This window comes from Telopea speciosissima, chromosome 1 (assembly GCF_018873765.1).
Source record: "Telopea speciosissima isolate NSW1024214 ecotype Mountain lineage chromosome 1, Tspe_v1, whole genome shotgun sequence".
Taxonomy (NCBI): Eukaryota; Viridiplantae; Streptophyta; class Magnoliopsida; order Proteales; family Proteaceae; genus Telopea; species Telopea speciosissima.
Window position 1 is genome coordinate 11,023,532 of NC_057916.1, and position 26,161 is coordinate 11,049,692.

General features: G+C 39.3%; 2 protein-coding genes across 2 annotated transcripts; one reads left to right on the top strand and one right to left on the bottom strand.

The window, feature by feature from the left end:
- Positions 1-211: 211 nt before the first annotated feature.
- LOC122658305 (mitochondrial import inner membrane translocase subunit TIM14-1-like) lies at positions 212-13,702 on the top strand. The gene is made up of 3 exons (XM_043853228.1): positions 212-418; positions 10,148-10,326; positions 13,233-13,702. Exons 1-3 carry the CDS (start codon positions 416-418, stop codon positions 13,387-13,389), a joined length of 339 nt encoding a protein of 112 aa, XP_043709163.1. The 5' UTR covers positions 212-415; the 3' UTR covers positions 13,390-13,702.
- A 2,964-nt stretch (positions 13,703-16,666) lies between these two features.
- Positions 16,667-24,183, bottom strand: LOC122646630. The gene is made up of 6 exons (XM_043840218.1): positions 23,472-24,183; positions 22,525-22,716; positions 22,181-22,420; positions 20,936-21,153; positions 18,054-18,308; positions 16,667-17,197 (listed from the first exon to the last, which is right to left on the bottom strand). Exons 1-6 carry the CDS (start codon positions 23,878-23,880, stop codon positions 16,940-16,942), a joined length of 1,572 nt encoding a protein of 523 aa, XP_043696153.1. The 5' UTR covers positions 23,881-24,183; the 3' UTR covers positions 16,667-16,939.
- Between the last annotated feature and the right edge of the window lie 1,978 nt (positions 24,184-26,161).

The window sequence follows — 26,161 nt, forward strand, 5'->3', positions numbered from 1 at the left end:
GCTATTTGGAGGTGAAAATGTTATCGGCTCAAGAATCGATTCGATTGAACTGGCCGATCTGATTTCAAATTTTCAATGCAACCATTAACAATTAGGATCGGTGTCAGCCGATTCGATACTCTGATCCGATACCCGATTCCCGATTCATTAAGGCATGCCCCAACACGGCTACACCCCTCTTCCCCCCCCCCCCCCTTCAAATAAAAAATAAAAAAAACGCATGAGAAAAACTTAGAAGAACTTCTGGGGAAGTCCATTTGCAGCTTCGGTGAACCTCTGAAAACCCTAAGAATGGGTTCTTGTTTTCTAAATCAGGCGTTAAGACGGAGCAACAACTTCACAGCTTAAAAGAAAAGACCAAATAATTTATTTACAAACCGATGTTCTTTTCTTCAACCCTGAACCTCTCGCGGATATGGTGAGTTGAGACCCTCTTTGTTCCATTTTCTGTTTTCCAATGTGAAATTCTATTTCTTCTTTTTTTCCCCCGTTTTCAAACACCCATTTTGCTGCTTTGAGTCATTAGGTTTTTATTGATATTTGTTAAAAGACAAGGCAGTTGTAAGAGAATGGAAACATCTCCATGGCGATTTGGTGTTCGATTATTGAGTGCTCCTTCTTTACTGTTTCCCCCCCCCCCCCCCCCCCGTTGTTCTCTTGTTGATCATCAATTAAAGAAATTATATTGGCTACTAATGAGCTAGATTGAATTAAATTCTTCCAGTGAGTTGCTTCAAATCTAAATTTGTTTAACATCCATCAACCATGAGATCTGTTGTCTCTGAGTTTGTGGGTTTTTTGCAGAGCCTTTCACATCATTTTCGATGGAGTTATCTAGAGCCTTTCACAGGCTTAATACATCTCCTTCGGTCCTGCACAAGTTCGCACAGTAGTGAAAGACTTTTTTTTTTTTTTTTGTTTTATTCGGCTAGCATGTTTGAAATTTTGGACAGAGATCACCAAATCTTATCCATCTAGGAGACAACCAAAACCACTATTAGATTCATTGGGTGGAAGTTTGACTCTAATTACATTGTTAAGGTGATGTCTTGAAAATTTCTTTGTACTGACCTTTGTGTGTTCTTTTGTGGCTTGATGATAAAATAATTGATATTGGTCCTGAGATTCAAACAGAAGCATCTCGGATTGGAATATTGCTGGAAATTAAAGCCCATTAGGAACCAACTGTAGGCTTCAGATTTAGGCTAGGATTTTATTTTAGTGGAGAGGGTGACATCTAAATGTCCATTGCAAAAGATGTAAAGTCTGTTCTTTATTCGATTGGATTAGGTTTAACAGTTGCGTGCTGGGCATGGCGATGGGCTATGCTTTTAGGAGAATAAAGTTCAAAGTGGTCAAATCTTACTTGAAAGCTTTAGGACATCTTGATCTTTGGTAGAGAGTGGATCTGGTATATTTATATCAAATCTTTTCTTTGCTGCCTCATGTGGCCCTATTAACAGTTGGGTGCATAGTCTCTTAGAAAAGAGTCCCAGTGCCCCTAAAATGGAAGGATCTTTGCTGGGAAATTGCTCACTGAAAGGTTAATATATGTTATGCGCTACCAAGGAGGCTCTACGATAGCATCATCTGTCTCATGTTTGCTACATATGCAATGTGGGCAAGGAATAAGTTGGCCGTTGGTTCTAAACTTCTAATTGTCCATTCGCCTTTAAGATCTGGTTCCATTTCCTCCCCCCCCCCCCCCCCCCCCGGCGTTAGGAGGTTTCACCCATGTCATTGTTGCTCTGATGGGGATTTGTGAGGGGTGAGCCTCTTCACACGATTGTCCTTTATACTGATATTGTGACCCTTTACAAGGAGAGTATTTATTAATTGTTTCTTGGCAGTTTCATCTCTGTTGAAATGATTATCATAATAATTTCTTCTCATGTGGCACATGGGCATTCTCTTGTCATTTATCTTATCTGGAGTGATTCTTCCCTCGCCCCTACCAAACTCCTGTCTCTTCCCATTCTAATGTCTAGGAATATACAGTTGGAGATCCCCACCTTTAGTTGTGAAGCTTTACTTTTATGGTTAAACCCTTACCAATCTCTGGCCTTCTAGGTTTGATGGTTTGTGATTTTACTAGCTCTTGGATTATATCCCTATCATTTGCTCTTCCAATGATAAAGGTTTGAGTCACATAAGCATTGTGGAGACTCATAATTTTATTGCCTGGACGCAAAGGGAGGTTCAATACTTCTGCTTAACTAGGTACATACATGATCAGTGACTGCTTATTAGCATCTTGTTCCACTCAAACATTGGATCTGCGAAGAATATTGCTGAATATTTTGTTAAGTGTTTTCGGTTGTCTACCATTATTTCTTTTTTACATTTTTTTATGGCCAAAGGTTATGTGCACAGCCGTGCATGTGCACAGTCGAACACATAACTGTGCAATAGAGACTAACGTGGGTCAAAATTACCAAAACCTCCCTCCCCCCCCCCCCCCCCCATTTGAAGAATTGTGTATGGGTGGGGTGTTGTGCATGAATCCCCTAATGAAAGAAAGAAGGATCTACACACTGCAGCTAATATTTTTATCTTACTCGCCAAGTCAATAGTTGATAGCCAAACGGTATATTTAATAAGGAGAGAAAAGGGGGACCCACATATTTAATGAGAGAGGGAAGAGAGGAGAGTAAACACTGACAGCGTGTACTTCCTTTTCCCAATAAATAAAAAAAGAAGGTTACAAAGTGACCCTCCACAGTGCTTGGGAGTCCTACTACTTGAGACCTCTCCTCCTCTTCCTCTTAAATTCATTAATTCATGAAATAAATAAATAAAGAAGGTTTACAAAGCGATCCTCCACCAGTACTTAGAATCCTACTACTTGAGACCTCTAAACTCCTTAAACAAGATGGACCATTCAATGAAATAGCAGCATGCATCAAAACAAATTTCAGGAGTTGGCCTCTCATCACTCTGGAAACTTCCTTCCAATGCCTCAGCAATTGGAGTACTTTGAGTCCAACCATGTATCGAGTATAAATAGTGTTAGAGATATAGGCCAGAATACCGTAGGGGTATTCTGGTCCTTTCCTCCTTTTTATTTTTCTTCTTATGTTATTTATTCTCTTTCCTTTGTTTATACTTATGTCAGCTATATAGGGGCATAAGTGTCTATGTAATTCTCTTTTATTAGTATAAATACAGGGCTTAGGGAATCATATTGATTCACTTAAGCATTAAACCATTCTATTTCTCAACTTTGCATTAGAGCAACGACACTTCTGATTTTTTTTCTCTTCAAAACCCCTCCCTCCCATCGTGTTCTCTTCCCTTTCCCTTCTCTCTCGATTTTTTTTCTCCCCCTTCTCCTTGCTTCTTCTCCTTCTCTAAGGGCAGCACTGCAGAGGTGATCACATGATCCAGCTGCTGCCCCTTCCCACCTCTTTTATTCCTTTTTTTTCATGACCTAAACCTTTTCTCTCGATGGCTGCTGGTTCCATATTGCGCTAATTAGAGTTTCCTGTTTTTTTTTGGGAAGATCAGTCCTCGACTGATTAGGACTGCTTCTCCTTCTATTGGAGACCCTCTTGCGACATTGGACTGCTACTATCGAGATTACAACAGAAACTGAAGACCATCTCCCCCAATCGAGACCTACTTTCAGTATATTGGACAGCGTGGATAAGCCTTCTTCAACAATTTTTTTGTGGGATTTCCCTGCCCCATCGATCTCTGTTTTTGGGTTTTCTTCCATAACACTCACACACTCGATATTGGGGAGGGCTCCTATTTTGCTGTTGGACAGATCTTCTCTTCACTATGGGTGACTCCACTGATATTTCGACTGCTACATCTGATCAGGTTAGCCATGACAAATCTGATTTCCATGATCTCCACCCTAACCCTATCAAGTTAGACGGCAACAATTATCTTCTATGGTCTCGATCAGCCTCTTTTGCTATTGCTGGACGTGGCCTCACTGGTTATATTGATGGGACTATCCCTATGCCGACTGCCCCTGGTATTGCCAAGACTCGATGGTTAGCCAACAATGGTCTTCTTATGTCATATTTTGTTGGTTCTATGAATTCAAATCTAGCCCAGGGATATCTTCTACTTGATACCGCTTCTCAGATTTGGGCAGCATGTAAAGAGACATATGGGCAGCTTGGTAATGATGCTCAGGTGTATGAGCTTCGCAAAAAGGTCCTTCATACTACTCAAGGGGACTTCACGGTGTCTAAATATTATGCCACTCTCTGCAGCCTCTGGCAGCAATTGGACCATTTTTTAGATTATCACCCTGATACAGCTACCAACATCGTTGCCTATAAGAAGCATGTTGACAGGATTAGGGTGTATGACTTTTTGGCCGGGTTGAATGTTGAATATGACCAGATTCGTGTTCAAGTGTTGGGCCATTTTCCTTTTCCCATACTTGAACAATCCTATGCTCTGGTCTCTTCAGAAGAAAACCGCAGGGCTGCTATGTTACATCCTCCTGTTTCGGACAGATTGGCTCTCCAGACTGTTGCCCAGGCTACTGCTGCCCCTATTGGGACTTTATCTGTTGGTAGTTCTCCGTCAGGTCCTATTACCTGTGACCACTGTCATAAGTCTTATCATACCAAGGACAGGTGTTGGAAGCTTCATGGGAAACCGACTGACTTTGAAGCCAAGCGGGTTGCCAAGAAAAAGCCTAAAAGCAAGGCACATCAATCTAAATCTGTTGATACAGCCCCGGCTACAGACATTGGTCTATCTCAGGACGATTTACAGGCTTTCCTGCGTATGCTATGGTCTTCCCGCTGCTGCTGCCTCTACTACTTCCGCTGCCACTTGCCAATTCCTTAGCTCCTTCAGGTTCATATTTTGCCCGGTCAGGTATCCCTTTTGGTGGTCATTGTGCTTCTGTAGCTTCACATCCCTGGATCATTGATTCCGGGGTTATAGATCACATGACTGGTACTTCTAGCTTATTTTATAGATATTCTCCCGCTTCTGGGAAAGACAAGGTCAAGGTGGCTGATGGTTCCCTTTTTTCCATCTTTGGAAAAGGAATCATCAACTGTACTTCCAACCTCCCTTTGTCTTCTGTTTTACATATACCTAATTTTACTACTAACCTCCTTTCCATTAGTAGTATTACTCGTGATCTTAACTGCAAGGTAACCTTTTATCCTTCCCATTGTGTTTTTCAGGATCTGGCGTCGGGGAAGACGATTGGATTGGGTAAAGTTCACGATGGGCTGTATCTGCTTGATGATGGTTATCTTCCTTCACCGCTGCCTTCTCCACTCCATCAGAATTCCTTGGTCTCTTCTGAACTTTACCAATGGCACTCTAGATTAGGTCACCCTCCATTAGGAATTTTAGCGCATTTATTTCCATCTTTGGTCACCAAATGTAATAAGGATAATTTTTTTTGTGAGGCTTGTGTTCTAGCCAAACAGACACGTGCAACTTTTTCTTTATCTAATAAAAGGAGTTCTTCTTGTTTTCATTTGGTGCATTTGGATGTTTGGGGACCTAGTCGTAAGACCTCTATCTCTGGCCATCGTTGGTTTGTCTCATTTATTGATTGTCATTCTCGAAATACTTGGATTTATCTTCTTCAGTCTAAAAACCAAGTTTTTTCTTGTTTTCAACATTTTCATAAAATGATCCAGACCCAATTCCAGGCCACTCTTAAGGTTTTACGGAGTAATAATGGCACTGAATATAAGGAATCCCAATTTCAAAAGTACCTTGCTGATCATGGGATTATACATTAGACTAGTTGTGTTGATACTCTGGCCCAAAACGGTGTGGCCGAAAGAAAGAATCGCCACTTATTGGAAGTGGTAAGAGCATTAATGTTTGCTCGACATGTTCCATCCAAGTATTGGGGTGATGCGGTTCTCACTGCCAAAGATTTAAGTATCGGTATTGGGTATCGTATCGGTCAGGTGATTTTAAGAGACGTATCGTATCGAAGATATGTATCGATAAGTGCAGAAATGCATGAAAATGATCAAAATACACTTTTGGACACAAAAAACAATATAAACAAGCAATTTGTGTCATATATCATGCATATATACTAAGAATTGTGAATAATCAATAACCAGACAAGTGCGGCACTTTGAAATTGTTATAAAAGATTAAAAGATGAAATTCCTTACATGTAGAGTCACTCTATTGCCATGAAGAATGTCGGAGTGGATCAAAGTCATGTCTGTAAGGGTCTTCAACAATAGGAGCGACTAGGATGATGTTGTGTACTGTCCGAACATAAGCACAATACTGAGCCCAGTCAAAATACTGATGGTAGTGACTCTCCCACTCATGGTATATAGATTTTAGGGTAAATGTATAATCTTCTTGGGATGTCATACATCTATACATAATGTACTCCATATATTATAAACATTACCATTTGTTTTAAAGTTAAGAAGGAAAAAAAAAAATCATTTTAAAGAAGGAATTTTTGGTTTTGGGTAAAAATGGCCAAAGAAACATGGATTTGAAACTAAATCTTTGTAAATGCATACAAAGAATGCAATTTTTATGTTAGTTTAACATATTCTCTTTGCTTCATACCAAAAAACATACCAAAAATCAAAGATTAAAGCAAAAGATTCAAGTTTTTTTCAAAAAACTTACCTAACCCTTCAAGAACAGCTTTTGAATTCGAATGTGGGCTGTTAGATCCACCAAATGATGTGATTTCAGCTCCTCAAAGTTCGTTTTTGGCAAAGAATTGAAAGCTCTCAAGAAATCTTACCCAAAAAGCAAGTTTAAATGTGTTTTTGGAAGGGATTCTCAAAGCAGGGAAGAGCTTTTTTCCGCCAGGGCTGCTAGAAATCGAGTTTCAGGTGACAAGAATGAAATGGCCATATGTTTTTTAAGTTAACGATACGTATCGAGACGTATCGAGTTGTCTCGATATGTATCGCTATGTATCGGTCAATATATATCGATACATATCGAGACGACTCGATACGTCTTGATACGTATCGTTTTTAAAAATATAATAAAATAAAATTTTTTATAACTCTCCTCTGTATTGATACGTATCAATCGTATCGTATCATATCGTCTCGGTCGATACGTCTCGATACAGTCGAGAAATTAACTTAAAAAAAAGATACGTCTCGACCTGTATCGTATTGACCTCAACCGATACCGAGACGTATCGGCTGAGACGATACGATACGCTTCGAGACTTAATTCCTTGCTCACTGCCGCTTACCTTATTAATAGGTTACCTTCCCGGGTTCTGGATTCCCATAGCCCATTTGACGTTTTACTTGGTGATTCCTCCTTTGTGGTACCTCCCAAAGTCTTTGGCTGTATCTGTTATGCTAGGGATACTCATTCCCTTGGCAAACTTGAACCTCGTGGGTTACAGTGTATTTTTTTGGGTTATTCTCCAACCCATAAAGGATACAAGTGTTACCACCCTCCTACCCGCCGTACTATAGTCAGTATGGATGTGGTTTTCCATGAAACCCTTTCATATTATTCCTCCCCACCTCTTCAGGGGGAGCGTTCTAGTGAAGATGTGGTTCATACTCTTGGGTTTCCCCTCCCCCCATCACCTATAGCCACCGACCAACACTCCCCGGCTGCTGTCCAGCCTCCCGAGGCTGCTGTCCCTTCACTTGAGGGGAATCCAATACAGGGGGAGATCATGAAAACAGATGGTGGTAATGTTCCTATTCAGGGGGAGCTGACTTCAGTACAGAGGACCATTCGTAACTTTCAGAAGACCATTGACAATTCCCCCATTCTCACTTACAACCGGAGATGTTCTAACAGAGAGCAGAATTAGACCACTGCAGCACCGATACCCATCCAGTTGCCGCCTCAGGATCCAGATCCTCCTTCTCCTGGTGAGCCTTCCTCTTCTGATCTACCCATTGCTCATCGCAAAGGTTTCAGGACCTGCACTTTACATCCTATTTCCCGTTTTGTGTCTTATAGTTCTCTTTCTCCCTCTTTTCGTACATTTGTTACCTCCCTTTCTTCTGTTTCCATTCCTAAAAATTGGCAGGAAGCATCTACAGATGGAAAGTGGAAGGCAGCAATGTTGGAAGAAATGAGAGCATTGAACAAAAACAATACGTGGGATCTTGTAGTTCTTCCTCCAGGAAAAAGACCAGTGGGTTGTAAATGGGTGTTTGTGGTCAAGCAGAAGGCAGATGGTACAGTGGATCGGTACAAGGCACGTCTGGTTGCTAAAGGCTTCACTCAGACTTATGGCATTGACTACCAGGAGACTTTCGCACCGGTAGCAAAACTCAATACTGTACTAGTATTGCTATCCTGTGCAGTGAATCTTGGATGGGATCTTCAGCATTTGGATGTGAAGAATGCCTTCCTCCATGGTGAACTAAAGGAAGAAGTGTATATGGGCATTCCTTCAAGTTTTTCAAGTCCCGCTACCAAGGGTAAGGTGTGTCAACTGAAGCGTGCACTCTATGGCTTGAAACAATCACCTAGAGCTTGGTTCGATAGATTTCACAAGGCTATGTTGTCCGTGGGCTACCAGCAAAGCAATGTTGATCATACCTTGTTCATCAAACGTGTGGGTGCTAAGGTTACTCTCCTCATAGTCTACGTTGATGATATTGTAGTGACCGGTAATGATGCTGATGAGATCAACAGGTTGAAGTTATTCCTTGGCCATGAGTTTGAAATTAAGGATCTCGGGACTCTGAAATATTTTCTCGGGATAGAGGTTGCTCGTTCTTCAAAGGGTATATTTCTGTCTCAAAGAAAGTATGTCCTGGATCTACTATCTGAAGCAGGGTTGCTAGGGTGTCATCCTTCGGCAATTCCCATAGAAGCTACGACAAGACTCAAGGAGAAAGAAGGCTCACCTGTTGACAAAGGTCGTTATCAGTGGTTGGTGGGCAAACTTATCTACCTATCTCACACTCGGCCAGACATTGCCATTGCAGTGAGTATGGTCAGCCAGTTTATGCATGACCCTTATTCTTCTTATATGGAGGTCGTCCTTCGCATCTTACGATACTTGAAGTCTGCTCCAGGACAAGGGATACTCTTATCTCCCAATGGTCATCTGAAGGTTGAAGCATACACTGATGCGGATTGGGTTGGTTCCAGTGATAGGAAGTCCATCTCTGGATATTGCTCTTTTGTTGGTGGGAACCTTGTCACCTGGCGTAGCAAAAAACAGAATGTGGTGGCCAGGTCCAGTGCTGAGGCTGAATTTCGTGCGATGGCTCATGGTATCTGTGAATTGTTGTGGCTTAAGGGGTTGTTGCAAGATATTGGAGTTGCTGTCCAACTTCCAATGATGTTATATTGTGACAATAAGGCTGCCATAAGCATCGCTCATAATCCTGTCCAACATGACCGTACTAAGCATGTGGAGGTGGACAGACATTTCATCAAGGAGAAACTTGAAGCTGGACTCATCTGTGTTCCCTATGTGAAGTCTGCTGATCAGCTGGCTGATGTGTTCACAAAGGGGCTGACTGGCAAAGTGTTTCATCCTTTTCTAGCCAAGTTGGGCATGTGTGACATTTTTGCACCAACTTGAGGAGTGTTAGAGATATAGGCCAGAATACCGTAGGGGTATTCTGGTCCTTTCCTTTTTATTTTTCTTCTTATGTTATTTATTCTCTTTTCTTTGTTTATACTTATGTCAGCTATATATGGGCATAAGTGTCTATGTAATTCTCTTTTATTAGTATAAATACAGGGCTTAGGGAATCATATTGATTCACTTAAGCATTAAACCATTCTATTTCTCAACAAATAGATTAGATGTAGGTTACAAGTACAAAAAAAGAGAGAACTTTTCAGGTTCAACAAGAACTGAAATGAGGATTGGTTGATGATCTTCAGGCATCTCATGTCAGTGCTTGAGTTTCTAAAAGTGATTGGTTTGACTGTAACTAGCCACCTTTATTGGAAAGAGCTGAGCTGAACCTAGATCTTACTAGAGGGAATGGGAAACTCAGTTATTTGATGACTACTTATTCATGGTTTTATCAGAAATATCACATTTATCTTTCTTAACAGCTCTGGTCAAGGAAACAGAACTGTTGATGAATAATGTTTTCAATATCACTTCCAGAACTCATCTACTTGTACTTTAATGTTGATAGCACAAGCATTTATATCAGAAATTCAAAATAATGAACATTGTATCTCTCGTGTGTATCAGACTTCACCGTTTCTAGCTGGACTTGCTGTAGCAGCTGCTGCTCTTGCTGGAAGATATGGGATCCAAGCTTGGCAATCATTTAAGACTCGTCCAGCTACACCTATCATCCGAAAGTTCTATGAAGGTGGTTTCCAACCTACAATGACAAAAAGGGAAGCAGCTCTTATTCTTGGCATTAGGTAAGGGTGGCATCTTATGAAAAGGGATTTAACTTCTAGGATCTTTTTGCCTTGTATTGATGCTTATAGAATTTTATGTAGGGTCGTGGGGGAGATCTGCAATAAGTGAGGAATCCCACTCTCTGGAAATAGTGATGATGATGAAACATGATAACAGAAAATTATCCCCCTCAAGAAAATCCAGGAATTTTATTTCCTCACTGACTCTCTGTGATCAATACTGCATGATTGTCTAGTGATAATAGAACTCTCATCCCAAATTATGACAAACCAAAGGAAATCCCAAATGTACGGAAATCATAGCTGCAAGATTTTCAGTGTGGCTCTCTGCTGGATTTTTTCACCACTTCTTCCATAGGTTTATGGGGTTAAGGGCTTAATTGGCTTCTTTGGAGTCATTAGCTTGTAGGCCTTCTTTTGTGGACACTTTGTTATGTCTTGCTACTTCTGAAAGTTCTGTCAGTCACATACTTCTTTTTCTCGGCTGCTGGTACTGTATTACTGGTGTCTAGGTCCAGCAATTGAGCTGCTAGCTAATAATAGGAAGAATCTGCCAGACAAGACGCTTTGCCGCTTAAAAACCAGTCATCTTTTTGTCCTAGCTCAACTCAGCTTTATCCCCACCATTTGGACAATGTTGGGCCAGTTCTTCTGCTAACTCACAAATACTTGTCCTGGCTTACCAATTCAATCCATTCAACTTCCCTCCTGTTGTTTTACTATTTCTAATATGCATCATATCACTCCTCACCTGTGCTAGCTACCGTCTTCAGTTATGTTATTCTTCCTTAAGGGTCAAAATTATATTTACTTCTGTAATAGCTTTTTTTTTTTTTTTCAAAAAAAAGTAAAGCAGTGGCTTTGTGAAATCAGCTTTCAGAAGGAAGAATTATTAAAATATTTATTTCTCCACTTGTCAGACCTTTCTATTGGTTGCCAAACTAGCCTGTGTGTGCAAAGAGAGAGCAGTAATGTGGGGAGCTGGCACCTGTGCAATAGGATAAAGACATCAAGCTTTAAGCTTCAGCCTTCAAATATTGCAAATCTATGTTTCATTCAATAAATCTCTAATTCTCACAAGCCTGATCTCTTCCCCCACTTGCACCCCAGAACCTAAAATTTTAAAATGAATCTTTCAAAAATAAAGCCTCAAGTTGAAATTTCCCTTGACATTGGTTTAGTTAATCACCTAAACCTGAGGGTGATAAACATGTCCAATTCTTACTGCTGAAAAAATTGCCAACTTTTTAGTATCAATCCTGAAAGGACTTGAGTTTTCCTTCACCCATGGTAAAGAGAAAATAATGGGGCTAAACTTACTAAAACAGTAAGTAGTTAAACCCACCCACAAGGTAGAACCGTAGGGTATAGAATAAGACCAGAATATACAAGTAACAGTAACTAACAAACCATAAATCTGATGGTCTTGAGACTAGGGTTGAACAAAACCCTAGTATAGGTGAACAAGCCCTCAAAAGATGGCTGTGATCCAACGGTCAGATTAGGACATATAGGTGGGTTACTGAAATTAGTAAGTAGCCTCACAAATTAGCAACTTACCAATAACTAGCAAACTAACCAGCTGATGTCACTCAATCCTTGGTCGAAGGTAGGGTACTAACAATGGAGCAATGCTTCAAACCCTATAAATAATTGATGGTCGGATGTGAAGATAACACCAAGTTCTGAATTTAGAAACTGGGACAGGATTAAACTCTTACAGACTTGAATGAGATCCAACCACTGGATGTGGCTGAAAATGAGATCGAAAGGAGGTCCCAGAGGTAGGAGTACACGCTCAAAATAAGGGTTGGATCTGTTAGCCAGAATAGGAGTTGTTGAGGTCTGAAATTTTGCTGTAATAGACTCCACATGCAAGTGCTGCAGGTCAGGTTTGATGCCACAGTATCTTCTTGGTGCTGGCTTGATGAGAACTGAAATCACACTTCAACTTATAAACAACAAAGGCACCAAGCCAAAGCAATCTTCATTCATAAAATCGTGGGGGGTTAGGTTCTAAGGCCCTTACAATATATAGAGGGTATTAGTGCCTCTAGAAAAGGTAAACAACAAAATAGGTAGTGTCTAAGAACAGTCTTACACATGTAGTAGGGCTGCCTCGTACAGTAAAGAAACTAGAAAATAGTAACTAATAGGATCCATATATGCAGTAAGATAGGTTTCCTATTTACAGCAACCACCTTAGAAATAGAGTGTTACTAATCTAAAGATGCTAGAAATAAAATTAGAAACAATATACCCACGCAAGGACTAGATACCATGTAGTAATGTGCCCCAAACTTGGCCCATGAATTGGACCAAACCCAGCCGCCATGAAGGCTGGCTGGCCATCTTCATCTTCTCTTCCTCCTCCAATCTACATCAGAGAATCTCTTAATCCATGGGTTCTGATGGTTGGAAGTGGCTCCTGGAATAGTGCCAAGGGCATTCAAACTTCACATAGTTGGGGAGCGAGAGGGGATAATGACACTCCAATGGCTACATTCTCTTCTACCGCTATGTAGAAATTTTTTTGCCATAAAACTTATTCTTCGGTGTTCCCTGAAAGTTACACTGTATAGTTGGAAGTTGGAACAAGGCTTGTTGAGTTGGCGGGGCGTAATTGTACTCTGCACTGTGCTAGAGGTCACCCTTTAAACCATTCTTTATTGTAAAAAAATAAAAAATCTCACTATGTATATGAAAATAGATATTTTTTCTTAGCCAAACAATAATAATTTTTCTGGTCAAATTTGCCATAGAGATCCATCTGTTCATTTTCACTAGATTGAACTTATTAACTTTATGTCAGATTAATATTTATTGTTCCAATCCAGAAGAAAAAATTTTATGTACCTTATTTAGCTATTTCCACTCTCTTAATCAGAATGTTTTTTATTTAACAGGGAACATGCAACTCCAGACAAGGTTAAGGAAGCTCACAAAAAGGTGATGGTTGCAAACCACCCAGATGCAGGTGGCAGCCATTACCTTGCTTCCAAAATTAATGAAGCAAAAGACATAATGCTTGGAAAGACAAAGGGAAGTGGATCGGCCTTCTGATACCATTGAGTTCCAATACCTCTCCAGCCTTGTTTGTCAAATCTTGGAAGTTGAGCTAGAAGAGTGAAACACTGTCTATCAAAATGGAAGAGGGAGTAGTTTTTTCTGTTACTTTATAATACATGTTCAATCTAATTCTTGGGCGTTTGTATTAGTCATGCGATTATTGAAGCAAGAGATTTTCCAATTCTTTTATGACCAAAAAGGTTTATATATAAATTTTTCCATGTATTAGATATGAAGAAATCATTTAAGATAGGACCATGGATTTATTATTATTATTTAGAGCAATGGAGTAAGCCCACTGAGCATCCATTTTTCTTGAGCTTTGTAACTTTTTTTGTTTGGTTCCAGAAATGAAAGTATCATTGGCTTGGGAAGCCTAAGACTGAATTTAGCAGATTGTAATGGGCGTATCCAGTATTTGCTGCCTTTGCTTCTTTTGATGTTTCAACACATTCCTACAGATCAGTGCACTTTTTGATGTTTCAACATATTCCTACAGATCAGTGCACTTGCAATAACATCAAATCTGCAGGGGCTCAACAGCCCTTATTCTAACTGTTGAATAGAGGACATGGTTTGGATTGGCCAAACTAATTCTCTTGCAGCATGTATTGGTATGTTAATCTGTGTAATATCTATGCACGCCTAGTAATGGTCCAGAATTTTTTAAAGCCCCAACTTCTCACTTGGCAAATTCGTTTGGGTTATGTGAACAAATGATTTCAGGATTTACGTGTCCACAAAATTTGGGTCCCAACTGAGCTATCATATGGCAATTTTGGTAAAGCTTCCAAGTATAGCTCATATTACACTATACACTGTCATTGTGCCACTTGGCCTGGATTAACCAATTTCAAAACCTAGTTTAATGAGTTACCCTACCTTGTGTTGATGGCATACCATTAATATTAATAATATCCATGCAGGTTGCCTATTTGTGCACTTTCCCATAGACCTGATTTTCAAAGCTTTATTTTGTTGCCTGATAAATTCCGTTTGAACTGAAATTTAAATGTGAGCATTTTATGGAAGAGTGGATAGAGATGTAACCATTCTTTCTTTTTTTTTTGGTTTTTTTTATGAGAGAGATGTAACCATTCTTGGTACATTTTTTGTTAGTTGTAATGATTCACAGATAAAACCATCTAGGTGACAACATTTCCAATCTCACATTCTAGAAGGTTCTTGTACATCTTCTTCATCATCCCTAATCATCTTATGCCTTGAAGCAACATTTTTTTTGCAGTTGCGTCCATTCCAATATTCATTTCTTATCAATCTCCCTGTAACACTAATTTTTCTCCTTTTTATGCTCCGGTAGGATATTCGTTCCTAGTTATTATCATCCAAAAGGCTTTTTTTTGGGTTTTTTCTTTGGGTAAAAATCCAGAAGGCATATTAGTCACAATGATTCTGCCTCGACAGAACGGTTTACACCTTCTACAGGCCACTGGGGCATTAAGGTCTAAAGCCTAGAATTGGACATGGTATAAGCTTTGATTGTTCCAATCCATGGACTTACTTAGCCCGGAATCGGTTGGAATTGATTGGAACCCTAAAAATTGGAATCGAGAAGAAGTATTTTCATATATTCATGATATTTTTTGAAGTTTTGGATTCAAAAAACTTGCAAAAGGTAAATTTAATTAATTTTCTACTATTTTATTATGGGAGAAAGAATGTTAATTGGTGTGCCGCAAGGCAGCGTGTACTTACGCCAGGTACAATCACGCGCAAAATGAGATGTGCCAAATTTAGAAAATTACATTGGTATCGTATGTATTGGTGTGACTGTATGGGGTCATATAGGACTATTTTTCCCTCATTTTTTAATTTCAAAGCTGTATCCGGTCATATCGGATGATTTTCATCAATTTTAAATTTTTTTTTTTTTTTAAAATCGATTTTAAACAAATTTACCCTTATTATAGGCCAGATATCAGTATCGGCCTCAATACGGCGGATCCAATACCGATATTTGAAAACATGTGCAATCCACAACTTCCCAACCATCCGGAACCGGATTGGTCAAAGGCAAAATGTCTGTTATATCCAATAAGCATGAAGCAATAGAAAGGTTTCCCACTCAGTTTCAAATACCAAATATTTAGCAACTTAGATCCTTCCAACTGACCAAATGGTTTGGAAGTTGAGACTTCGTATCCAAACGAAAACTAAGTACAGCAGATTCAGGAGAAGACTGAAATAACACAAAATACTAAGGTTTCCCCAAGTTCGTCAAAGCAATCTCAAATATGGGTACTGGACAAACCTCACCAGCTCTTCCTTCCTGTAATTGCAGATGGAGAAACTATGGTCGCCAAGGCATTCGATACCGGTTGATCATTATTCATTCTATTTTGATGACATTTGGGGGAATCCTTCTCTTCCGTCTGGGTACAGCCAACACACAAAATGGGCCTGAAGTAGAGATCTTTGCCGTTGCAGGGGCAGTGTTAGCTACTCTTCCTTGGATTCTTCAACTTTTGGTCTCTGCAACAGTAATTTTATCTTACAATATGGGGCTCTGTGATCTCACATGGCTCGTCACCCTTGATAAAGGGCCACATAACCACTCTTGCTCAGGAGCTATTGCTCAAGATACGGCTGTTTCAAGCGAAGAAGATGGAGAGAAGGATAGTGTGTGTCGGGTTCATGAGGAGAGCGAGCAGGGGTTCCAAATGGCTTTTGTTAGGCCACAATCAGTTGCAGAACATCATGAAGGTGCTCTTCAGTTGCAAGGCACTGGAATTGTCTAATGTAAATGCAATTCTTCTGCCCGTTTATTTAATCTTTTGTGTGGATTTTCATTCTGAAACCTTGAAGAGTTTTTGTTCTAATTAAACTGTTATAGTGGAATACATGATAAACTTAAATATTTTCATTTTCAATTGGATTCTTTATTTTCTTATACCAATCCTACCAACTTGGTTGAAAAATGAAACACAATCTAATTGTTTTAAATTAGTCACACAATCATTATTAGTAATGATTCGAAATGTTTCTATTTTATTTCCTTTTCATTCACTTGAAACCCATCAAAACTGAAACGGATCCATCAATTGAATCACCAACTTGCACATTACACTGGAGTATGCATTGTTCAAGCACCCACATAAAAATGAAAAGAACACATTCTGATTGTAAAGATTTTGCAAATTACTGCCATTGTGCAACTTTATTTAGTTGTCTTGTCCACTATAGATTTTGAGAATTTTCACATTCTCATCATAGAAATGATAGTAAACCTTCACCAAGGATGAAAATACAAATCAGAAAGACTATTTCCATTAACAGGGGAAGGGTGGAAAAATATAGAAACTCCCTTTGTCCTTTTCTTCAACACCTCATCCAAAACTGTCCATGCATTCCATACCCATAGCCTGCTCAAGAATTAAATACAGAAATGGGGAAATGGTAGATTATTTGTTAGAATTTTTTAGCTTTTTCTTTCACATTTACCTACTCGAGCAAAGCAAATGGGGGTATTTACAGATTCCTTTTTTCGTCATTACCTGAACCTAACGTGGAAATTAAAAATACTTCAGTCCGTGGCTATAAGAGACACCTCGTCTAATTCTTCAACTTCTTCTTCAAATGAAGTTAGATCTGTTTCCACAATCTCATTGAGTGGACCTAGGGGTGCTCCAAAAAGTGTTGAAAATATCTGCCTATGGCATTCATCACAGAAACAGAAATAGGAGAAGTGACCCTCACCAGAGAGCTTATGAATTGTGGCCCCTGGTAAAACTCGGTGCACATAGTCAGTCATTGATGGTGGAACAATCCCATCATCCATCCCCTGTTCAACAGCAAAAGATTATTTATTAAAAAAAATATAAGAAACCAAAATGATAATCTTTCTGTGCTCCAAAGAAAATTCCATTCATAGTTCAAAGACTTATAGATGATTAGAATGATCAGGTGCAATCAGCATTCTTGTGTGTGCACTAAGGAAATCTCCCAGGCTGAGTGACCTGAATCGATGATTCTAATCTATAGCATTTTTCTGGAAAATCATAACAAATATAGTGCCTAATGAAAAAATTATTAATATTTTAAGAAATAAACTGTGTCGCACATTAGGTAGAAAGAACCAGATTTGAGTCAGCATTTGCAGGTGCACCAATTAGATTTCCTAGGTCAAATAAGCTTAACATGAACCAATGACATCCAATATATAGCATGTTTCTGGAACTCAGTAAGAAACATGGTGTGTAAATGGGAATACCATTTATAGTTGAAGAAATATGCAGAGTTACTCATTGGCTAGAAGGACTGTGTAAATACACCAAGGAGATCTCCTGGAAAAATAATTAGTAGAACCAATGGTACTAGCATCCATTCTATATGGCCCCTTCTGGATCAGAAGAATTGTCGCGAGTTATCCAGGAAATATTAGATAGAACATGATCCACTGAGGTAATTGTGACATGTATCTCATAGAAGTGACACAACAAATGGTAAAGAGAACCCCAAGCCGGCAGTACATAACTAGATATACAGCTATACCTTCAGTGTGCATTCTAACTATGGCAAAAAAGTACTTCGGATTTCCTAGTAAAAGTATCTGTCATGTGCTAAATGGAGTTCATCAATAAAATCATAAAAGGTAGCATAACCAAGTGAAAGAAACAAGGACTGGAAACTGCACAGACCTGCCAAATGTGTATTGGGCCAAGAAAGCCTGTTAATTCACTTTCAGATTGACTGTACAGGGATTTTATCCAACTCAGAATGCCTTTTCCTTTGTGCTTCTTCTGCACTTGAAGGTCAGCAAGGCTGAAACCCCAGTTTGACACCTGTAACACAGCTTCCTCCATAAATGGCTTAGGATTTTCCTGACGCACTGATTCTTCCACATCCCTCTGCCAAAATTCTTCAAAAGCTGGCTCCTCTACCAAAGCTTTATCCTGGTAAAAAAAAAAAATAAGTGTTGTGTTAAAGAGTCCTCATGAATTAGGTGCAGTCATCAATAGTAGCATATGGTAGGCTATTTTCTAAGAATAGCATGGCTCTATCAACACAGAATGTCAAAAACAGATAGGAAGAATCCTTGTGGGGCATCAGAATGAGAAACACATCGAAATGGGCTGCCACAATTTGATTCTAAACCAAGGTCTGTCCAGAATAACTGAACACAAGCTATTATTTACCACATGGTAATCACTTGTTGTATCACAAAAAGGTTTGGTTAAAGATCCATTACAAGCCTGCTTTAAATTGGAACAAAGCTTTGTCAAGTTAGCTTGCTGGTTTGGACATTAATATTGTCCAAAGGAGGTTCAGAATCACCCACCACAGAAAAAAATTTGAGGTACCAGCACCACAATCAATAGGGGAATGGTACGACGACCAAACAGTGATATGTAATTGCGTTTAGGGAAGGGGGGAGGGGAGGGGAGGGGAGGTGAGCCCCAAAATATCTTGAATGATCCAATAGTTGAATTACAAGATGTCTCCAATATTCAGGTTCAGAAAATAACCCCAAAAACAGGGGTACCACAAGTTAAAATATGGGCAGAAAACAACTCCAAATGGTGGAACCATGAGAGAGGATATATTCAGCAAAATAAAGGGGCTATGAGCAGTGTACTTCAGACCAGTGAAAAAAACTCCAAACAGACACAGCCGTATGAGCTCCAAAAACCAGAAACCATCATAACCATTGAATATAACTCCAAAACAGAGGAGCCGCAAGGTAGGAAAAACTCTAGGGAAAAAAATCCAAACAAACACTGCCGTATGGGGTAATATAATCAGAAAAGAAGTACCAAAAATAGATTAGCCGTAGAGATATTCTTCAATCATTCAGAAGAAAAGGAGGGCTCCTCAACAGCAGCAACTGAGATTTCAGCAGCCATTCTTGTGCAAAAGGGGGGGGGGGGGGGGGTACTGCAACCTTTAAAAAATATACGCATTAGTTTATGCCTTCAACAGCAGTGATCATCATATATAAACCTTATTCTTTCATGGTTCTTCACTAGGGTTCAAGAAGAAAAGTGCAGCATAGGTTGCTGCCAACCAAGGAAGAGAAGAAACTTAAGAGAACCCTCAAAACAGAAAATAGGAGTGCACTTTATTGATCAAACCCACTCTGATACCATGTGAGAATATCAAACGAGGTTAGATCAGTACCTGTACATGAAGAAGAAGGAAGAGAAGAAGAGAGAGGAGAGAGACACAGAGAAGAAAGTCCCTACCTCACAGTTTGTGTAGATATCAAGAGTAGTAGGGTAGTATATCACATAAATATATCATATAAATAACTAATGACTCCTTAGAGTCATAACAGATTACAACTTATCCCCTTATAGATCTCTTCTACCGTACAACTTAACCATACCCCTTAAACTTCACCAAAAACTCTAAACACCTCGTGTAGTTAAATGTCACCAAATAAACTAAACATGACCATAAGACTAAAACTATAACAGGTCCGACAATGCATCTTTTGCATAGACTAAAGTGAGCTAGTTCCACACCTCACTCGTTGAATTTAGAGGGTTGAGGGGGTTCAACCACTTCAATGAAGTTTCTAAATCCTAATGTGTATAATGGAAACAGGGAGCTCAGTCTACATTTTGGTTACCTTGCTTCTACATGTCTATAAATTTCTACCCTTCCTTTCTGATGCAGGAGAATCTTGGACCGGACTGGCCCAACTGGTGCACTACCTTGGACCGACCCAAACTCAATTGAACCGGGTTCAATTTGAACTTTTTGGATCTAGTAGGATTTCAGGAATTTATCTTATTTGGGGAAATAATGTGTTTTAGTTTATCTTATTCTCTCTTTATTTTAGAAGTTAGTTACGTAGGATATTTGGTTTCCAATTGTTTTAGTTTCCCTTCTGGATAAGTTTTAGTTAGAGGGTTTTTTTAGGAATCTTTTATTTTTCTTTATAAATGATGTAAACCCCCATCATTGAGATATGGAAGAACGAATTGAAAAGTGAGTTTGTGTGTGTGGAACCCCCCCCCCTCTGCTTCTTCTTCTACGGTTTCTTCTCTTCCCCTCTGCAATTCTGATTTCTTTCTATCTTTTCCTTTCTCCTTTCCGGTCCCCCATTATCATTGGACCCGGTTCAATTGAGTTTGGGTCGGTCCAAGGTAGTGTACCAGTTGGGCCAGGCCGGTCCAAGAATCTCCTGCATCTTCTTAGAGGGGGGGGGGAAGATAGCTATCCAATTTCTAGGCATCCATTCATAAGTAAGAATATTGACTGAATAGTCACTGGTAATTAACCACTGCTTCATTAATGCAACTTACAACATTCAAAGGCTACAAACAAAGAGTACATAAATTAAAATCACGTCTTAGAAGCTTGTACATGTAAGATAAAAATCAGATTTAAGTCACTAAAATAAAAGTTCTAGTAATAAAACATCAAAACCAATGTCACGAAGCAATCTTTTCTCAATCTGTGATATTAGATTATCCAACTCAGTTCTAGTTAAGTTCAGCTTGTCCACCAACAGAGAAGCAAAAAGAAATCAATTACAAATATCATAAAAGAGAATTGGGGGAAATGCACTCACTCTCTTTCCCAGCGACACCGATAACCACTTATCAATCTGACCATGCTTTCCAGATAGGAAACTACGGCGGTAGAAGAAACCAAGAAATCTAGGGAACCTCCGGGCTAAGAAGTACATCAATTTCCTTGTTGATGTCCACTTCTCCCAGGTTCTTTGTCTCTCTTCCATTGTCATTGTTGATTCATATGGATTAACCATTGGGGCAAACATGGCTGCACCTGCAAGGTTTTGTCACTGATGGGTCAGAAAGTTTACTGTAATACAAAGAAAGTCACAGTTTCTTGTGGAACATATCTTTTATGTATGCCAGCATATCCATATCAATCGTTAAATAAATAAGAATAAGTGAAGAGGTATTCTACTTGGGCTGGTTAGAGGAGCTTCTTGTAAAGAGTCATCTATTTGAGCCGTATGGATCGCTGATGAGGCCATTCTAGCTGTTAGATAGATGGCAGTATTCACCCATATGGCCACCATGTAGCAAACATTTCCCCTCGTATTGGTCATCCAACCTTTTTCTAAACTTCTTCAAACTATTGATCTTTTCCACTATTTTCAAATTCCAATCTGACAATCTGTCATGTGACAAACTCTGTTTGGGCTGAACTTGCAACATGAGTAAAAAGTAATTGGATGGTATATTTCAAAAAAAAATCGGATGCACACTAAACTGCATTTAGCAGAATCACAACCCTCTTAGAGAAGGATTTCTATGTGACACTGAGAAATAGAATCATGCTGACAATAGAGCGGTCACTAAGACAAAGTTCCAAGTGGACTAGGAATCTGCTATGTAGCAGCTTGTTCACACCCAGTTCTGTGGACAAGTGGCGCACACCACCCTACTACTGCAATATGTTTCAACCCAAACAGAGTTTTGCTAAGAGTTGCAATATAAAGGTTCAAAAGTCATCCTTTTGAAAATGGTTTGACTGTTAAGAATACAAAGTGAAAACTTCAATTCATGAGGCCCAAATGGTTTGAAGTTGGGCCACCAGATTCGGCATGGTGAATCAAGTGGACCTCCTTATCCAACAGCTGGAATATCCAAGTCATCTCTCCATGTGGCCCTCCATTTCCTACTATTATATGATGACAATGACAAGGAAATGTCCCATTCCCAACATCAAGGGGCTGGATCAAGCAAGGACCTGTAAGATCTACTTAAATTGGCAACGAAAAGAATGAATGCAAGAAGCCAACTCTGTAATTTTTCTTTTTGAGAGGGGGGTTGAGGATTATAACCTGCAATCCTGTCAGGAATATATTTGAGTGCAGCCCAAGCATGAATGCTTCCACCTGAGTAACCCATCACCCAGAACTTGTCACTGGCACCAACAGCATCCGTGATATATAACATATCCAGAGCCGACGAGTTAAGATTCCTGCTGGGGTGAGGATCACTCTCCCCAAAGCCAGGAAGATCATATGTTACCAAGCGGACACCAAACTCCTCCAGTAGTGATGCTTTAACTCCAGGAATTCCTGTTTAAGAACAAAGTACACAATAAAGTTCGATGAATTCACCAGGGACAACCACTGACCTTTTCCAAATATACTCAATGCCAATACTGAATTAGTTGATTTACCTGCAAGTCGTGAGGAAAGAAATGAATGTGGAGCAACCAGAGAGAATCTAGCTCTGTTAGCTGGAACACCTTGCTCATGATATGCAATGTGTCTTCCATCAGGAAGTTGTATACGACTAGCATTAGAAGGATGTATATACACTTTCTTTATCAGTGGTACAGATATATCCTGTCCAGTATTTACATTCAATGCTGCACATTGACAATGAATTAGATATTGTTAAAGATGAGAAGAAAAGATAGAATTACAAATTCCAAATATTAGCAAAAACTATAAACTTCTTGGATTTATAAGATTGATAAGAATACGATCGAAAAGTAACCTTTCATATCCCAAACTAGGGATGGCGACAGCAAAAGATTGTAGGAAGTTCAAACAAATGCTTGAGAAGGCTGATAAGATGATACAATTTGGAATCAAAAAGAGAAAGAGAAAGAGAACGAGAAAAGAAACATAGTATGACATGAAATCGGAGAGTAGAATACTGTTTGTGTAATGTGTGGTAGCTCTACTTTTTCTCTAAAGTTATCTTCTTTGAGTCTCGCAGATTGAGCTAGCATGCCTTCATTTGGCTTTATGTGAATTGTCTTGTAAGTTGTCTATATTCTCTTTTCACAGGCTACCCTCTATATTCTCCATTTCACAGTCCCTATGTTCATTTTTCTTTTTCTTCTTTTCACTATAATTAATTATAGAGAAATCATTAATCGGATGGAAAAGCATGAAAACACAAGAACGTCAAAATTCAAAACAACTAAACAATCTTACAGAGAAAACAACAAGACTCTCATCAAAACAAAAACAAAAAAAGAAAGAACAATAAGACGCAAAACCCAAAACTTGAGATAAATTTGTAGAAGGAAGCAATCCAACAAATTTTGGATTGCACAACCGAGCTCTCTCTTATATTTATGAAATGCTAATGATCCAGAAACGCCACAAGTACCTGATAATGCGAGAATGAAAACGAAAAAAATGATCGACCAGGCGTGAACTGGGTCCCGATCCTCCGGCAAGTACTCGTTCAGGAAACTAAGTCTACGAGAAACCTTTGCCAAAGGCCCTCCGAACTTCCGCACAACATAAGAATCTTCATTCCCAAGATTCTGCAGTACCACATCCCTGCAACCTCTGGCCAATTCCAGCAGCATTTCGGCGGAGGCCGTCAGGAATCCTTTAAATTGATCCTTAAAGCTCTCTGCTTCAGCCGTATCGCCTTCGAGTCCCTCATCACCACTGAAACTAGTCGCTGTCGGCGCGACTCCAATGCCATCATCGGGGTACCTAATCCCCGTGTCTTCCACAAGGCTTGCGAGCTCATCTCGCCATGACCTATTCACTGTAACTTCGGACATTCCTACTAAAGACAAGCACCTATAAATTAGTACGAAGTGACGAAGAAGCACAAACTCTAAGGCTGCATCATTTTGGATCCAAAACTCGGACTTAGGCAATCAAAATAGCGCAGAAAACGAAGTTAACGGAACCAAAATGACAGCTCTTTAGCGTGATATTGAAGTTGCATCGATTAGTGTTAAAACCCTAGCGGACAATATCTATCGAGATTCCAGAAGCTATTAGAAAAGGGCCAAAAGGCCAAGGCAAAAGCATCCACCGTCTTTTTCTTTCTGACAGAGACGTGGATGCTGAAATCCGTTCTGAAGAGACAAACCGACATTTAACCGTTATCGCCATTAATGGCCATTTCCGAGCTCCTTAATGGTCCGAGCACGACTCACAGACTCAGAGTCTCACAGAGACATGCCAAGTGCGAACCAGTGGGCTTTGGAAATCACGAATTTGGTGAGGCTGGATATCAAAATCGACGTTCAGGATTCGTCCACGTCGACAAATAGCCGCCTTTGCAGTTAACTGCCGTTTACCGTTTGTGCAGGTGCGTGGCGGAGTTAGTGGTGTCATGGATGTACCTGCAATTGCCAGTTAACGATGTACAGAGTGTCTTGACATCGTGGAGCGATTTGCGGTGTGTTCATGTGACATCTAACGAAGAATGGTTACGCCGCCCCTCCTTCTCTTTCCTTTTTTTCGTTTTATTTTATTTTATTTTTTTTTTCCTGGACAGAATCGAAGGAATTGAGATTTGGATCCTCTACGGTATGGAGTATTGCGGCCTAAAGTTGAGCGGTCATCATCCGGCGCTCAAATTATAGGTCACCACATAGAATTAATGTCAATCCAATGGTTAGTTCATTATGATAATGTAAAATTTTTTGTCATCCACCGTCAACCAATTATTGAATCGACATTAATTTTACGATGGTCATTTAACTCCAGGCCAAATAGGTCTCTAATCCTCTTTTCTTTTTTTTTTTTTGTAAAGGAGAGGGCAATTCGATTCTTCTACTTTCGCCTGCCTTTACTATTGTGTGCTTCCCACACACAAGCAAGGCGGAATGCACCGCCTTACCCTTGCCCGAATGCCTTGCCCAAGCGAAGGTAAGGCGATACTTTCCATCGTGCTTGTGTGAGGGATGCACGGCAGTACCCAGCAGGCTTCCAAAGTGGAGGAGTAGGATACGAGGAGAGGGAGTGACCATGAATGCGCAATTGAGAGATTGAAGTGTAACCAATGGGCAATGACAGGTTACTTGAAAAATGGGCAAATCTTACTTTTTGCTGCTTGTGATGGTTGGTGGGGATAAACGCCTTGCCACTTTAATCAGATGATGTGATTATTTTTACTTTGAATAGAGAGATTATGCCACTATGGTCTAAATTAGCAATAAATAAATCTTTTTGTTTTAATTCAATTAAATACTCTCTTAAAATATTGACATGTATTTCATGTATGTCTATAGAACAATAATAACTTAGTGTTATCCCTGAAACCCCAAGTTCTCTTGCTCTGATAAAAAAATCAAATATAATTTCTTCTTAATTATTTTGTGCACACTTTTGGTTACAATAGACACCTAGTTTTTCTTCATCGTGGAGATCTGACCCTTTTGTTGGCATTGGAGAAGGATATTTTTAACACGTATACTGGGGTTTGAAGTTAATAATGATATAATAATCCAATCACAATTCACAAGTGGTGAAAAAATTCTTTAATTCTCTATGAGTGAAGGTAGATTTAATTCATTAGATATTGAGAATTTCTTATTTATAAAATCTTTTAAGGCATTAAATAATTTGTTAGTATACTTTTTACCCTTTTAGCATAAATACTTTTTTTTTTTTCAACGAGGGTAAATCATGTTTTTTTCACACGTATATTAAAAAATTGTGCAAGAAAATTACATCTTTTGATAATGACAAAAGACGATTTCCCCTCCCTATGGTTTTGGGTGTCAGGAACATTGGGGATGGCATCATCCACTTCGTATGACCTTGAAAACTTTCTTAAGGATAAGTCACTTTCAAATTCTTTTGAAAAGTCATTTTTACCCTGTTAGCTTAAATAATTTTTAGGAATTAGATAAAGAGCAATCAGAAGAATGTTACAGGTTTTAAGTACATTTATAGACGTGTTATCTAGAGTGTCCCCTAAATATTAAATAAAAGATAACAAGTTTACCATGCAACTAATGCATTAGATACTCTCTCACATTTTTATTTTATTTTTTTGGTTGTTATTCATATAACAAGGGTGAGTTACGTTTGGAAAAATAACAA

Bases quoted from the DNA above. Each gene is read 5' to 3' on its own strand.
- LOC122658305 (XM_043853228.1), top strand. The intron at 10,327-13,232 runs GTAAGGGTGGCA...TTTATTTAACAG, and splicing joins GCTCTTATTCTTGGCATTAG to GGAACATGCAACTCCAGACA.
- LOC122646630 (XM_043840218.1), bottom strand. From the start codon at position 23,880: ATGTCCGAAGTTACAGTGAATAGGTCATGGCGAGATGAGCTCGCAAGC. The intron at 22,421-22,524 runs GTAAATCAACTA...GTTCTTAAACAG, and splicing joins TCTTTCCTCACGACTTGCAG to GAATTCCTGGAGTTAAAGCA. The intron at 21,154-22,180 runs GTTATAATCCTC...AAAACCTTGCAG, and splicing joins TATTCCTGACAGGATTGCAG to GTGCAGCCATGTTTGCCCCA.